General features: G+C 47.2%; 5 protein-coding genes and 1 non-coding gene across 7 annotated transcripts; 2 read left to right on the forward strand and 4 right to left on the reverse strand.

Moving 5' to 3' along the window:
- The first annotated feature begins 338 nt into the window (after positions 1 to 338).
- PV06_00110 lies at positions 339 to 2956 on the forward strand. Of its 2 annotated transcripts, XM_016400577.1 has the most exons (4): positions 339 to 442; positions 729 to 1437; positions 1487 to 1767; positions 1857 to 2956. In XM_016400577.1, exons 2-4 carry the CDS (start codon positions 1250 to 1252, stop codon positions 2579 to 2581), a joined length of 1194 nt encoding a protein of 397 aa, XP_016267630.1. In that variant the 5' UTR covers positions 339 to 442; positions 729 to 1249; the 3' UTR covers positions 2582 to 2956. The 2 variants fall into 2 exon arrangements, with proteins under 2 accessions (XP_016267630.1, XP_016267629.1); XM_016400576.1 differs by having other exon boundaries at positions 339 to 1437.
- PV06_00111 (uncharacterized protein) lies at positions 2736 to 4287 on the reverse strand. Its single transcript, XM_016400578.1, has one exon. It carries the CDS (start codon positions 4108 to 4110, stop codon positions 3655 to 3657), a length of 456 nt encoding a protein of 151 aa, XP_016267631.1. The 5' UTR covers positions 4111 to 4287; the 3' UTR covers positions 2736 to 3654.
- Positions 4288 to 4998: 711 nt separating this feature from the next.
- On the reverse strand, positions 4999 to 5708 carry PV06_00112 (uncharacterized protein; the record flags this gene model as incomplete). Its single annotated transcript, XM_016400579.1, has 2 exons — positions 4999 to 5399; positions 5477 to 5708. 2 exons carry the CDS (start codon positions 5706 to 5708, stop codon positions 4999 to 5001), a joined length of 633 nt encoding a protein of 210 aa, XP_016267632.1.
- Positions 5709 to 8582: 2874 nt separating this feature from the next.
- On the reverse strand, positions 8583 to 8732 carry PV06_00113. Its single transcript has one exon. It is a non-coding gene; the product is annotated as a tRNA-Trp (tRNA).
- A 1453-nt stretch (positions 8733 to 10185) lies between these two features.
- Positions 10186 to 13072, forward strand: PV06_00114 (uncharacterized protein). Its single transcript, XM_016400580.1, has one exon. It carries the CDS (start codon positions 10465 to 10467, stop codon positions 11635 to 11637), a length of 1173 nt encoding a protein of 390 aa, XP_016267633.1. The 5' UTR covers positions 10186 to 10464; the 3' UTR covers positions 11638 to 13072.
- Positions 11908 to 12735, reverse strand: PV06_00115 (uncharacterized protein). The gene is made up of 2 exons (XM_016400581.1): positions 12372 to 12735; positions 11908 to 12282 (listed from the first exon to the last, which is right to left on the reverse strand). Exons 1-2 carry the CDS (start codon positions 12649 to 12651, stop codon positions 12086 to 12088), a joined length of 477 nt encoding a protein of 158 aa, XP_016267634.1. The 5' UTR covers positions 12652 to 12735; the 3' UTR covers positions 11908 to 12085.
- Positions 13073 to 13077: the final 5 nt, after the last annotated feature.

Consider the following 13077-nt stretch of genomic DNA (forward strand, 5'->3'; position numbering starts at 1 on the left):
CTGATCGGAAGACATACTAAGGTATCGGCGGACGGGTTAAAGAGCCCGGTGATTTTTCCAAAAGGGGAATGTTGAGCGAAGTGAGACCCATAAATCGGGAAGTGGTCGAATTACACGATTGGTCTCCGTATAAGAGCGGGAATTTTTGCATCCCGTTCCCGCTCGCAAGACGGGGACATATCTTCCTATCTTCACCTCGTAGTACGAGGACCTGGACACACTTCGTCGCCCTGCACTCTCCGTGGGCGAGTTTCAACTCGCTCTTTGTCATGAGCGAATCGGAAAACGCTCGGTTGAAGCGACGGGCGTGTACGCGGTGCGCAAAAGCCAAAGCGAAATGTTGCTTCAGTGCTGCGCAGAGTGGCTGCGACCGCTGCAGAAGGCTGAGGCGTGATTGTGTTCTCGAGGAAGCAGTGAGAAGCCAGAAAGAAAAGCGGTCCACGTATGTTCCATTCCTACTCAGATGACACATGATCCTTCCCACTTTGAGCCGCGAGGGTATTTCCGTTCTTTTGATTCCGTGGCTTTCATTATTGTGTGGCATACACTGCAACGTGGATTGGAGCGACACCTCATGATGCAAACTTTTTTCGAGGATCCGGCCACTGTCTGCTATAATATTGTCTCGATCTGTGATAGAGAGCGGGCTGGGTTCCGTGAAAAACATTCCTCTTTGATTGAACGTTCTTGAAATCGTTGAAGTATTTCCTCTGACTGAGTGACAGAAGACTGAAATCTCTGGAGGAGAAAGTCAACAGCCTCACCGCGTTACTCAGCTCCCGACAACACGATACTCAAAACACGACTGCGGTTCTATCACCACCACCGACTGTGGTTGACAATACCCAAACACCGGTCCTGGAACCGCCGCGATGTGCCACAGCCTTCCAGGACGGATACTCGCATTTCGACGTCGTTGACAAGGGCCTGCTGACACAGGGAATGGCCGATACCCTCTTAAAGACTTTCAAAGCATACCCATTCCAAATACTTGCCATTTGTCATAATCGATCCACAGATTGATACAACTTCTTTACGCAGAACCTCTCCAAATTTGTTCCTGGCCATAGCCACAACATGTATCAGAGACGACACTGTACTTCAAAGGAGACTCGGGGTCGAGTTTAAAAGGATTCTTTGTGAGCGAGTGCTGGTGAATAATGAACGAAGCATTGAACTCTTGCAAGCACTGCTTGTATACCTTACCTGGGTTCATTTTCAGTTCAATCCGATAATCAAGCAGACAACCATGCTCCTTCATATGGTGCTCGGGCTCGTCACAGACCTTGACCTTGACAGGTGTCCTGCACATCGGGATCAGACAATCGGAAGCTACGCTTGTAGTAAGTCCACTCCGGACGGAACGCTGCCGCCCCAATGCAGAAGGACTACAACTGAAATGCGTACACTTCTGGGCTGCTTCTATCTTTCTTCAACGTGAGTTTCATTTTTCTGCATACTCTTGGACGATGCTTATGATATGAAGAATGGCCATGACTCGCAAAGAACTAGCCATGAAATACACCGGCTGGATCGACCACTGTTGTCAATCCCTCCATGAAAAGCATGAATTTCCCTCGGACATCTCTCTGATAGTCTTGGTCGAAGCTAAATGTTTAGCGCGACGCATCAGTGAGAAATTCTCGTATCAAGATCACACCTTCATTCGAAGTCAGAGCGACATGGTGATTCAGATGTCCATAAACAGTTTCAAAAAGAAGGTAGCTGAACTTGAAGCAAAGTGTGTCTCAGCTCTTCAGGAAAATTGTAAGTGCAAATGAGCTGTGATTTGTTCTGCGCGCTTGCCAGGGCCTAGACACATCAACAGAGGACGTCATGCTAATTGAACTGTCAAGATGCCCTAATAGCGGAGCTGAAAGCGTTGCGCATAACGGTCCACGAGGTGGCATTGTATCGTGACCCTGCGATCGTAGCCGAGTCTACTGGCCACACATTCCATCTCTGGAACCTCTTGAGCTCATCCCGTGAATTCTTGAAGTATCTCTTCAGCCTGCCAAAAGATGTTCTGAGGGACCTACCTGCCGGGTGTTTCACGCTATTCTCGTACGCGCTTATTGTGCTCCTGATAGTTGTCCGCCTGCCATCAACGACAGGCTGGGACAGCTCGATCGCGAAACAAGAAGCAGATTTCATCGGCCTCATACAACGGGCTCAAAAGACATTCGGGGATGAGCTCACGCAAACCGGAGATGCCGTGAGTTTGGAGCACAGAGACGTCTGGGCATTCTTCTCTCGGGGCACGGGGGGTTTGATGGGGTGGCATCAAAAGTCGGGACTTCAGAGCGAGGGCGGCATAGATTTTCATGTCCCGATGAGCTCTACAATCGCCCCATGTATGATAAGATGCTCGGTATCTGACCTGATGACTGCTTTCAGTGCGCTGAGGATCAGGAAACCTAACGAGTCAGTCAGCTTTGGTGGCCAGCCACAACTGACGACCGGAGCCGGAGGACCACAAATCCAGCCCGAGACAGCAATCGATCTCTGGAGTGACGAGACGTGGCAATCAATCCTGGATGAGTTCTTCATGTTCCCTACAGCGGCAGGGTTTCCAGCTTGAGCGCAAGGAAAAGGTGTTGGGCTACGTTGGAGGGCGATAGGTATTACGCATTCCTGGGCCACCTAAACAATCCGCACGAGGCTATACTTATCACTGGAGTACTATAACGTCGATAAGGAAAGGCAAGGAAATGCAGCCTTAATGGCTGCTACAATTGAATGTTGTGATTTCTTTATTGGTGGTGGCCGTCTCTGAAGGGAGAGAAAAGAGACGGAGTCTATGGAAGTAAAGCAAGTAAAAGACAACAAGCCAATGGGGCAGGGTCACCCTCCATCTTTGGTATTTCAACCGAGGCAACCACGTAACAACCCTGCCCCTAGCTGTACAAATTGGCTGTCCTCAATCGAAATAGAAAATCACCCTTGTTAATCCCCGAGTTTGAATGCATCATGTCCTTTGACCATGATTACCATTGTGTTTCCTGTGTTGGATCGTCCTGGACACCTGTTGATTGTTCTCCAGGACCTACATCATCCCAACCCTGTTTCGCATCGTTTCCTTTCTCCATTTCACCTGCGATCACTTCTTCAAAATCAATCATGTCTGGCTGGTAGAACTCGGAGTCTCTCAACCATTTCAGATCCTTTCTTCCAGCAAACGGCTCCTTCGCGACTTGAACGTCGTCTTTGTTCTCTCCAAGGGCACGAGTGAAAGCATGAGGCACGGCCACACGCGTCGTGTAGAGTAACGCTCATCGATCAACCATCCAGATGTTGAGGTATCCGGCTCGATTGTTTATAGCCACATTCCGATTCAGATAACATAAAAAGCCTGCTGTTTTTCCGAGTGTAACGTCGACGACGACGACGACAACATCGAATTCCCAGCCCTGGGGCGATGTTGAGCCCAGCGCAGGCCATTTCGGGGTTATATTTGGATCCAGTACGCACCACTTAATAAATCTCCGTATCTACGACATTGAACGTGATGGCATGTCGAGTGAATCCTAAAGTTTCTCGATTGAAAGTGTTCAATAGCTTCATAATTAGGCGATTTTTGGGCTGAACCGATTCTTGCACGATCAATCGTCCATAGTATGCAACCTCATTAAGTATCTCAGGGTCCATTCGATACTAAATGGTAAGCATGACCGCTGGTGTGCCATTGGCGGTCAAGCAAGCTTGTAGAGGTACAGCGGTTTGTCTTGCCCGAGAGTCCTGATCAAGTACTATTGGTGCCAACTGATTGGGATCGCCACAAAGAGCCTTTCCAGGTGCATTTGGGTAACATCCCACAAGGGCGACGGTGTCGATTTCGCAAATGCGGGAAGCCTCGTCCACAATGATCATGTCGACTTTGTCATCCAAGGTTTCCGATATTTTAGCCTGCACAGGTAAACTTGGTGTGGTGACCACCGCGATTGCTCGGATCAAAACATGTCCTCGTGCCGCAGTCAGTTCAGCTTTGAGGTTGATCTTGTTACCCTCTTCCATCTCGGAATTTTTAAAGATCGACCAGGTCTTTGGATTTCTCTTTATCTGGCACAGAAGATCCCACCCCTCAACTGGTTGAAGACTAATCAGCTGCATATTACGGTGGTCCACTGACCACTTCAGGGTATCGGCAGTAACTCGAGAGTCCGGAATAAGTGGTCTGTTCGACTTATGTTGATGCTGATATGCCAGGAGGTTTTCCAAGTGGGAATGAAATCATAGCTCTGTGCATTGCTATTCTGGATTCAAAAGATCTCTTGGAAGCCGCCATAGCCGTGATTCGGTGCTTAAATATATATATACGCTGGTCACAAGAAATTCGGATGCATGCCTAAATTGACCCAAACTCCTGCATCTTCTTGACATTTGTGGGTAAGACAGTTCGATCCTTGAGTCTGATCGATTCGATGTCTCCAAAAGTTTGTTTGTCTTCCTTAATCCACTGTCGCGGCATGTGCAATGGGAGCATTAAGCCTGGCAAACCAACAATAGGTGGCGTGACTGTAGCATGGAAGAACGCCATAACTTTATCAATCGTTCCCGGATTTCGTCGAATCACTTTAGCGTCGTACACATGAACAACGCTGTCCGGGGCAAGCCGCAAATTTTCATCCTTGGGCATCTCGAATAGTGCCAGAAAGATACGATCGTCACCCATAGCCATTCCACATAAGTAAAGAGGGTATGCGTTCGCTTCCCAGGGAGAAATGGTCTCAGCGACGTGTTCTTCTTACGTCGCACCGATACGAAGAGTAATTAGGTACTCCAGGTAATTGAAGGGGTATTTGGTCTTGGACAACAAATTCGGACGTTTCTCTTGCAACGAACTGGCCCTTCTGGATGACAAACGTATGAACATCTTCCTTGAACCATTTCGTCAAGGGAACTTGCTGTTTGTCGTACGCAAACTGCGTCAGGAGGGACTTGAATGCGGCCAAGGCGCTTTCCGCCCACAAAGATGTATCCACAATGGTCTTTCAGTATTCAGCGAGTTTTCGGACTGTTACATCGGGCTCGGGTACCAATACGGCCTCCGCAGATGCGATCGAACTTGTATTCCAATCGCAACAGGTAACGTTCGTTGCCTGGAAGCTTGTCCGAATGCTCCTTGTAGCCATTGTATTTCACGACAGATATCTTTGCCACTGCAGCGGCCGAGAATCTGATGATTCCACGATATCGAGCGATGTTCAGATTCGAGAAGTCTTTATCTGCGACGACCACGAGGATATGTGGAATGTGATATTCTACGAATAACGAAACAATAGTCATAGAGCCCGTGTATAGCGATTCCCAGGTGTTGGACATAATTTGGGCATTGTAGGAGATATCGTTGCTTGCTGCGACAATGGTGTCGAAACGATCCATGGCGAAAGTGCCATGGCCTGATCAAGGGACATGTACGGAGTCATGTCAAAAGACTGTACCAATCTTAACGTCTCTTCGTGTTGCTCCTTCTCACGAACGGCCTGTTCCTTGGGTGTTTCTTCCTTTTCAGGCCCCTTCTGACCCATGACCTTCGGCTTTGGAAAACGTTTACTCGGGTTCGGAGCTGCGCATCGGGATAATCGTCCAGCACGCTTGCGACGATGTTCATCCCAGATAGCTGCACTCTCCTCAGGTGTCTTGAGTTCATGGACAGAAGCTTCAGCTTCCACAACAGTGTGTCTTGCTTCTAAACCATAAGTAACCATTTTTTCCAAGGTCATGTCCGATCTTGGAAGGAGCCGTTTCTTCATGGCCTGAAGCTCGTCGATCTGTGCAATGTTTTCAACAGTTTGGAATTAGGTGTCTGGGTATTTTCTTGCCCATTAATTCCCCAACCGGACTGCGCGGTGGAAGGTTGTTCAGCATCATCGCTCCAAGTTTGGTCGACCGAGGACTCGACGGCGGCTCGGTCAGCAGGGGTTCCGCGACTCACACCTTCGACGTCAGAATGATCAGCCGGTTGTCAACTGATTGAACGGTAGATTGTTCAACTGGTTCATTGACCGATAGTGGAGTTTCTTCCCCATTCCGTTCGGCCTCTGACGATTGCGTAGCAGATTGCTCCAACTGTGCATCGAAGTTTGATTTTCAACCAAAGCTTGCACGGGAGACGATTCATTCATTGGAGTTTGAATGCTAAGTAAAGGCTTCCACGACCAGGTAGATTCGACACCAGGAAGGGAGTCAAAAGAGTCGCCCATGCTTGGAAAGTATCCACTCAAATTGTCGGCGACCTCCTTCTCTTTGCACTTTTCTTCCCTGCCATCTGCAGTATCGTCGTCGGAAGAGCTGATCTCAGCCTGCAAAGACGGGGATTGGAGCTTGAAATTTATGAACGAAACGGATTGAAATATCTCATGGAGCTGATTAGAGGCAACTCAGACTTGGTCTGAAAAGCGAGAGGATCGGGCGGAAGATGAGTGCGGGATGAGGATGGACCAGCAACAAAATTGTTAGATTCGTCACTGTCATACGAAAAGTGAGGATCCACAGTCTTCAGAGCCTTCTGTCATTGCTCTATCCCATCGGCGAGAAGGGCCAGTGCATGCTCGGAAAGGGTTTGGTCGAGGTGTTCATAGAGAAGCTGCATCGTATCGAGTCCCAACTTTTCTGACCTTTCAATGAACTGGTCGAGATTTTGTATCCTCACGCTTTTAGTCCGAGCTACGCGAACTCCAAATGTGAGGATAGAAAGTTTTGATCGGTTTGAAAAAAAGAAAAAGAATGAGAGTCAATGGGAGTTAAGTAATCTTTATAGAAATTGATAGCGATTGATGAGGAGTGACAAGTGAAAACTCTGAGACATCATAACTATTCAAAATTCAGATTGTTCACTGAAGCAGTCAATATAGGTGAAAATCCTGAGACACTGTAAACGATTAGATTTCGAATTGAATGTTGAGACAATGACCATAATCAGATTTCAAATTGCGTGCTGAGGCGGTGAGTCAAGGTGAAGGAGAATCCTGTCCCTTTGACTCATATTTTATTTACTTCTCACAGACTCTTTCACTTCTTTTCCTCTGAACAGAGACGGCCACAACACAATCAGTTGCACAAGGTTCTGTTATTTGACAAGCCTTTCTGGCTTTTAAACTTCTTTGCCTCTTTCGTTGTACGTGGGTTACAGAATTAATAGTGACTCTCCTTTAACTGCAATAGGACATAATTAAAGTTGATGAAAATCTGATGAAAACTAATGGACTAATGATGATGGTTATGGGTATAAGAGGTGAAGATTGAAAGGTGAGAGTCAAAGTACAAGAGTTAAATTTTATTAAGAGCATTAACACGCATCCAAAAATTTTCTATTAGCACTTCAGTTCACTAAGATTCTTCACTTCACTTTGGAAGTTTTATCTTACTTTCCTTGAAAAGGTGACGAGCTTATGTCGAAGCTTAAGGTTGAGATCTTGATTGCAGTCATTCAAGGATGCTGCTGCAAGAAAGGACACCCAATCTGGATCCCGCCCGAAGTACGCCCAAGTACAACAAGATCTGCGGGCCAGGGTTCATGAAGAGGAAAGATTATGAGCGAATTGAGATGCCATCGCTGAAACTTATTAATTGAAGGTGAACTGTACACCAATCTGAAGTCGATAGTCGTTAACTGTTAGACAGTTGGAGGCCATACCCAGGACCATGATAAGGATAGCTGGAGAAATGATCCGCAGAAGTTCGTGCGAAGAGTTATGTTGTCCGCCATCTCCTAAGGTTGGTGAATGATGCCTAGCTCCATATGATGCTCACGTTAAGCTTGCAACATTGGAGTGGTCAATATATGCTCCGATAGAGGTGCCATGATTGACTGACTGTCATAGTTCAATGCCTAAGGTGAGAAAGATAAATGGTAATCATATTGAAGGCAAGGGTAGATACGATATCTGCCAAACGAGTTCAACTTGTGATCTTGCTCTTGACATAACAAAGATACTTACTTGCGTAAAGTAGCATCATAACTCTCATTTGACCAATTTATCGCTCAGATGGGAGAAAGAGTGGGTGAGACGCATGAGAATTAATGTCCTATCATGATGTGTTTCTTGTCCTACTCGATAATTACTTGTGAATATTGACAAGCGGTCACCAAAATTGCTTAACTTCTTTGACAAGCCAAAAAGAAGAGTTCAAACCTCAAATGCCAAGCGACACAGAGGTACCGATAGAGCTGGTTGTCAAACCCAGAACTGCAGAGATTGGTAACGGCACAGATCCAAGTTAAGATTGAATTGGGCGATGGGTAACACGCACACCCACCTCTGCAATACGCACAAGGCTATCTACTAGGTACAGATCACTCCTGTAACACCCCAACCTGTTGTGTCATCCGCTATAGGAGACTACCTACTCAGTAGTTCTGTCGTTATTACTGTCCTTATTAGTGTCACAGTACTGGTCATTTTCACGGTCCATAAGACTTGCCAGCCTAAATAGGTCTAATGCTCAGTCTCCGCAGTAGTGCAAAGTCTTGGCACTAACACAAAGATGAGCAGACTTGTGCTTTGGATATGATCCAAGCTTCCAACTAATCTCTACAGAAAAAGGCCCTAGAACAAAATGAAAAAAAGAAACAAAGGCCTTGCATCAGCCGTGAATCGAACACGGGGCCCATCGAATTTAAGGCTCGAAGAGATCCTCTGGCAACGATGGATCTTCATACAGGTTAGAATTTTTGTTTTATGATCAGAAGATGTTTTGGAGAACTCACTTTACCACTAAACCACTGATGCTGGTGATTGTTGAAAGGGAATGCAGATTTTAATCTTATATCACTAAATTTTATGTGGGGAAAATAATCTTCTCAGACTATTTAGGGTTAGTTTATAGCTTAGCGATCTCATGACAGTAGACTTCGTACATTCATGAGAACGCTCCTATAAAGAAACCCTTTTCGTCATTGCTAAGTTCATTAAAGGGTATAAGTACAATATTGACATAGTCTTATTGTAGAAGCATCGTGCTCCTAGACTAGCGACATGACTTTTTCGGTAAGGAATACAATATAACGAGACATCAGTTCTTAAATGTCTTCAATAACTAACGACGCCGTACTGATTAGCTGACTTTCTAGCGTCTCACTAGGGATAAATTTCTATGTTTTTTAGAGATTGATGAGTGTAGTCGCTAGGGAAGTGAAGAACTTTCACCCAAAATCGACTTAGCAAGTTAGCACCCAAATCAGTTATACTAAGTTAGATGTCTTTACGAAGCGAGAGCATGTAACTAAGAAAGTCAATAGAGAGAGAGATGAAGAGAGAGGAAGAGAGAAACTCAATCCCGAAAGTTCATTGATACTTTGACTTTTATAAGAGTAACTTATCGAATCATTTGACGGTACAATTTAGACGCTTCGGTTATTGTCTTTAAGTTTCACTTAATGGAATATAGCATAAATAGGAATATCATTATATAGAGATATAGGACATATAACTACTCGAGTACATCGCGCTGCCATTAGGAAGTGTTAATACGTCTTCTTGGAAGGTAACTAAGTAACCGAATCGGAATGAGGCGTTTAGCACGTATTTCAAGTTTGTGAACTTATTCCAATACATACTATGACAGCAGTAGACACTATAGTAATATTCACACACATGATTTGCGTTAATGCTTTCGTTCTCCGTTGGTTCAACGAGGCTTGATGGCCCCTTTTGAAAGGGTGATGCTTGGCGACCCAATTAAGTAATGGGAAGTATTGCTTACTTGATGCCTCTCGAGGCACCGCCATCTTTATTTTGTTATCCTGGACATGGCGAACGACCTATCTCGATACAAAGTATTGAATCACACACATACATAAGCTCTATTTGTCATTGAAATTGTCTCTACTACGTAATGCCTTAGTGACAGCGACCATCGGTGAGTCAACAGTAGTGAACTTGTCTCATATATTTCGAAGCCTCCTTGTCTCCACCAAATTATATTTCCGCTTGTACTCAGCGCGCAAATTCTTCACATTTCCCACAACGCAACATAACACGACAGGGTGGACATTCGCAATCCATCTAGGTCTAAATCAATAGGAATAGCGTCCTTCATACCGGTAAGGTTCTCAAAAAAATTCAATGGACGGGACACCATACCTGTGAGAAAGTGGAACCCCGGTATCTTTGCGTGATGAGGGTGTGCTCTTTAAGGTCCTCACTTTTTGCGAGGCTCGATAAGGTACAAACGCAATCCGAATGCACCCCTGACTGCCACGTTCTTCTCTTATTTTCCATCTCGCCTCGTCTCGGCTTCTTGCATATAAGATTGTACGATTTCTTATCTCGATCTGCAATACAAAAGACCAAAAAAAAGCATACTTGACGAGCTTGGCTATTGCTTGTCTTTCTTACTTGATCCCCTGATACGTAACCTCGAGTCCTTGCCTCCATTTACACATACTCTTCGATTCTTACTGTCAACAGGGAAGATCAAACGACGAGAAGAGAGTCGGAGAAACAACACACAAGAGACACAATGTCCACCGATACCAGTGGAAGCGCGGCATTGGCGTTCAATCCCGAGAACGTCAACCTCTCGACTGCCAACCACAGAGATGTCATCTGTGCACTCGCCGCCTCTGGTAATGATTACAACGGCCAGCTGGGCGCACGTGTGTCTGCGCTCTTTGTCATCCTCATCGTCTCTACGGCCGCGACGTTCTTCCCGGTCATCGCCAAACGGTTCCCCCGTCTACACATCCCGCTGTACGTGTACCTCTTCGCGCGGTACTTTGGTGCCGGTGTCATCGTGGCCACGGCCTTCATCCACCTGCTCGACCCGGCCTATGGCGAGATAGGACCCAACACCTGCGTGGGCATGACGGGCGGCTGGGCGGACTACTCGTGGTGTCCTGCCATTGTGCTGACGAGCGTCGTCGTCATCTTTCTGTGCGACTTTGGCGCTGAGCGCTACGTCGAGGTGAAATATGGCATCGACAGCGACGCAGACGTCCAAGAGGCCGTCACCGGGCAGGCTGACGGACCACCCAACGGTCACGCGGATTCTGCTCAAGACGCACGAACGGGGCAATTCGGCGGTAGTATTTCGAGCATGCGCCGCGAACACGACGAGAGACGCAAGGTCAGTGCGTACGAGAAACGGTTCTTGGAGGATTTCGAAGAGCAGGACAGCGACGGAGAGTCTGAATACCGCAAGAACTCGTTCAGACAACAGATTGCGGCGTTTTTGATCCTCGAGTTCGGCGTCATCTTTCATTCGGTCGTGATTGGGTTGAATCTCGGTGTCGTGGGAGACGAATTCAGCACCTTGTACCCTGTTCTTGTCTTCCATCAGTCCTTTGAAGGTCTGGGTATCGGCGCGAGGATGTCGGCCATACCCTTCCGCCCGGGAAGCTGGTTGCCGTGGGTGTTGTGCGCGGCGTACGGGTTGACAACGCCCATCGCCATTGCCATCGGCCTTGGTGTTCGCACGACGTACAACCCGAACAGTTTCACAGCGAACGTGGTATCCGGTGTGTTGGACTCAATGTCCGCCGGTATCCTAATTTATACTGGGTTGGTGGAGTTGTTGGCCAGAGACTTCTTGTTCAACCCCTTGCGTACAAAGGATCACAAGAGGTTAACATTCATGGTCATTTGTGTGCTGTTGGGGGCTGCACTCATGGCGTTGCTCGGAAAGTGGGCATAAAGCCGATGGCGAATGCCAATGGGATCGCTTGACCCGACAGCAACGAGGAGGCTTGTGTCGACCAGGCTTACGTGGTGTCGTCCACATTTAGGTACTGCACGATAACCCGATTCCTTGGTGACACAGAACAAGCCAGATGCAGGGATTGGGTAAGCGTGGGAGGATTAGAGCAGCAGTATCAACGAGCCATGCTTTTGAAATCTGATCCAGGGAGACGGTCAGTTTACTTCTCGCACCCAGAAAGATTTGACAGTAATAATTAGGCGGAACGGGGAGAGGACACAAGGGGTGGTTCAGCAGAAGATGTGAGTTCTTTTCTTGACCGGATGGTCAACACAATCCATACACACAGTGGAGGTTTTAGATAGATAGGTAGTAGTAAGCAAAAAGTATACAAAAAGGACAGTAGAGTATCATTGAATCTCCTTTGTAAGGACCATGAACTAACTCAGCCTCGGCCGCCCTTCCATAACAGGTACAAGCAGGAAAAGTTCCCTGTCCACCACGCAATTCCGCGGAGCTGACTGTAGAGGTCGTGTGGAATAAAGACGTACACCGCTCCATATACTAGCCTGGTGAGCGTATATGCGGTACACCCCTTTATGAGTGCCGATTCAGGGACGCCGGACACTAGAGCAAAGAGGACTGTTGCATGGATGTCACAATTGTCAATAGATACTCCATAATCCGAGTCTCTTGAAGGCGGCTGAAGGGAAGGAGGAAAGAAGACTCACCCGAGGTAGCGAAAAAAGCAAATCCATCGGTGGAATTTGCACTGGCAGCTTCGATGCGGTAAATGCGGTCGAGCTGGGCCCGAGTCATTTTGCCTTCGCGAATCGCAGCCTCGGCGTACTTGGTCAGATCTTGCCGCGGGCTACCATTGTGGTCGATACCGACGCTTTGCTTCCATGGCCTGCTAGACAGTGCCACGTACGCGAAAGCCCAGTTCCAGGCGAGAAAGCCGGCTGGAATGGCGAAGGAGGTGGCTGGGGAGAGGCCGAGTGGTGTCGACATTGTCGTGAGGTTGTCAATTGAAACAGGTTCTTCCTAGGTGACAATAGAGATAAAGGTGACTACGGATTGAATATTGATGGTTGGTTGGACCTTTTGGATTTCAGTACAAGTCGTGGTCGTATTCGTGTTGATGCTGAATAAGACGCCACCGGAGCTCGGAACGGCCGCTTTTCTTGCCTAAAAGAGAGGAGCTTCAACAGCCTCGCCAGCCTCGACTACTTTGGTCTCCTTGCAACGGCGGAAACGTTTCGATACATGTCGTACTCTCTATGCTTAAGACATTTATACAAAGTACCACGTAACAACCTCCCGGTTCTCACGCGGTGTAGCTGCTGCTTTGGCAACTGACTTGAAACACATGGCTTGTACTGTGTACTGATAGTTGATCAATAATTACATAAGCAAGGCTGTCATCTTGGCACCCCG

Source organism: Exophiala oligosperma, assembly GCF_000835515.1.
Source record: "Exophiala oligosperma strain CBS 72588 unplaced genomic scaffold supercont1.1, whole genome shotgun sequence".
Lineage (NCBI taxonomy): Eukaryota > Fungi > Ascomycota > Eurotiomycetes > Chaetothyriales > Herpotrichiellaceae > Exophiala > Exophiala oligosperma.

Coding starts and splice junctions, on each gene's coding strand:
- PV06_00115 (XM_016400581.1), bottom strand. CDS start 12,651: ATGTCGACACCACTCGGCCTCTCCCCAGCCACCTCCTTCGCCATTCCA. Junction 12,283..12,371: donor TGCTTTTTTCGCTACCTCGG/GTGAGTCTTCTT, acceptor TCCATGCAACAG/TCCTCTTTGCTCTAGTGTCC.
- PV06_00110 (XM_016400576.1), top strand. CDS start 1,250: ATGCTCCTTCATATGGTGCTCGGGCTCGTCACAGACCTTGACCTTGAC. Junction 1,438..1,486: donor TGCTTCTATCTTTCTTCAAC/GTGAGTTTCATT, acceptor TATGATATGAAG/AATGGCCATGACTCGCAAAG. Junction 1,768..1,856: donor CTCAGCTCTTCAGGAAAATT/GTAAGTGCAAAT, acceptor TGAACTGTCAAG/ATGCCCTAATAGCGGAGCTG.
- PV06_00111 (XM_016400578.1), bottom strand. CDS start 4,110: ATGCAGCTGATTAGTCTTCAACCAGTTGAGGGGTGGGATCTTCTGTGC.
- PV06_00114 (XM_016400580.1), top strand. CDS start 10,465: ATGTCCACCGATACCAGTGGAAGCGCGGCATTGGCGTTCAATCCCGAG.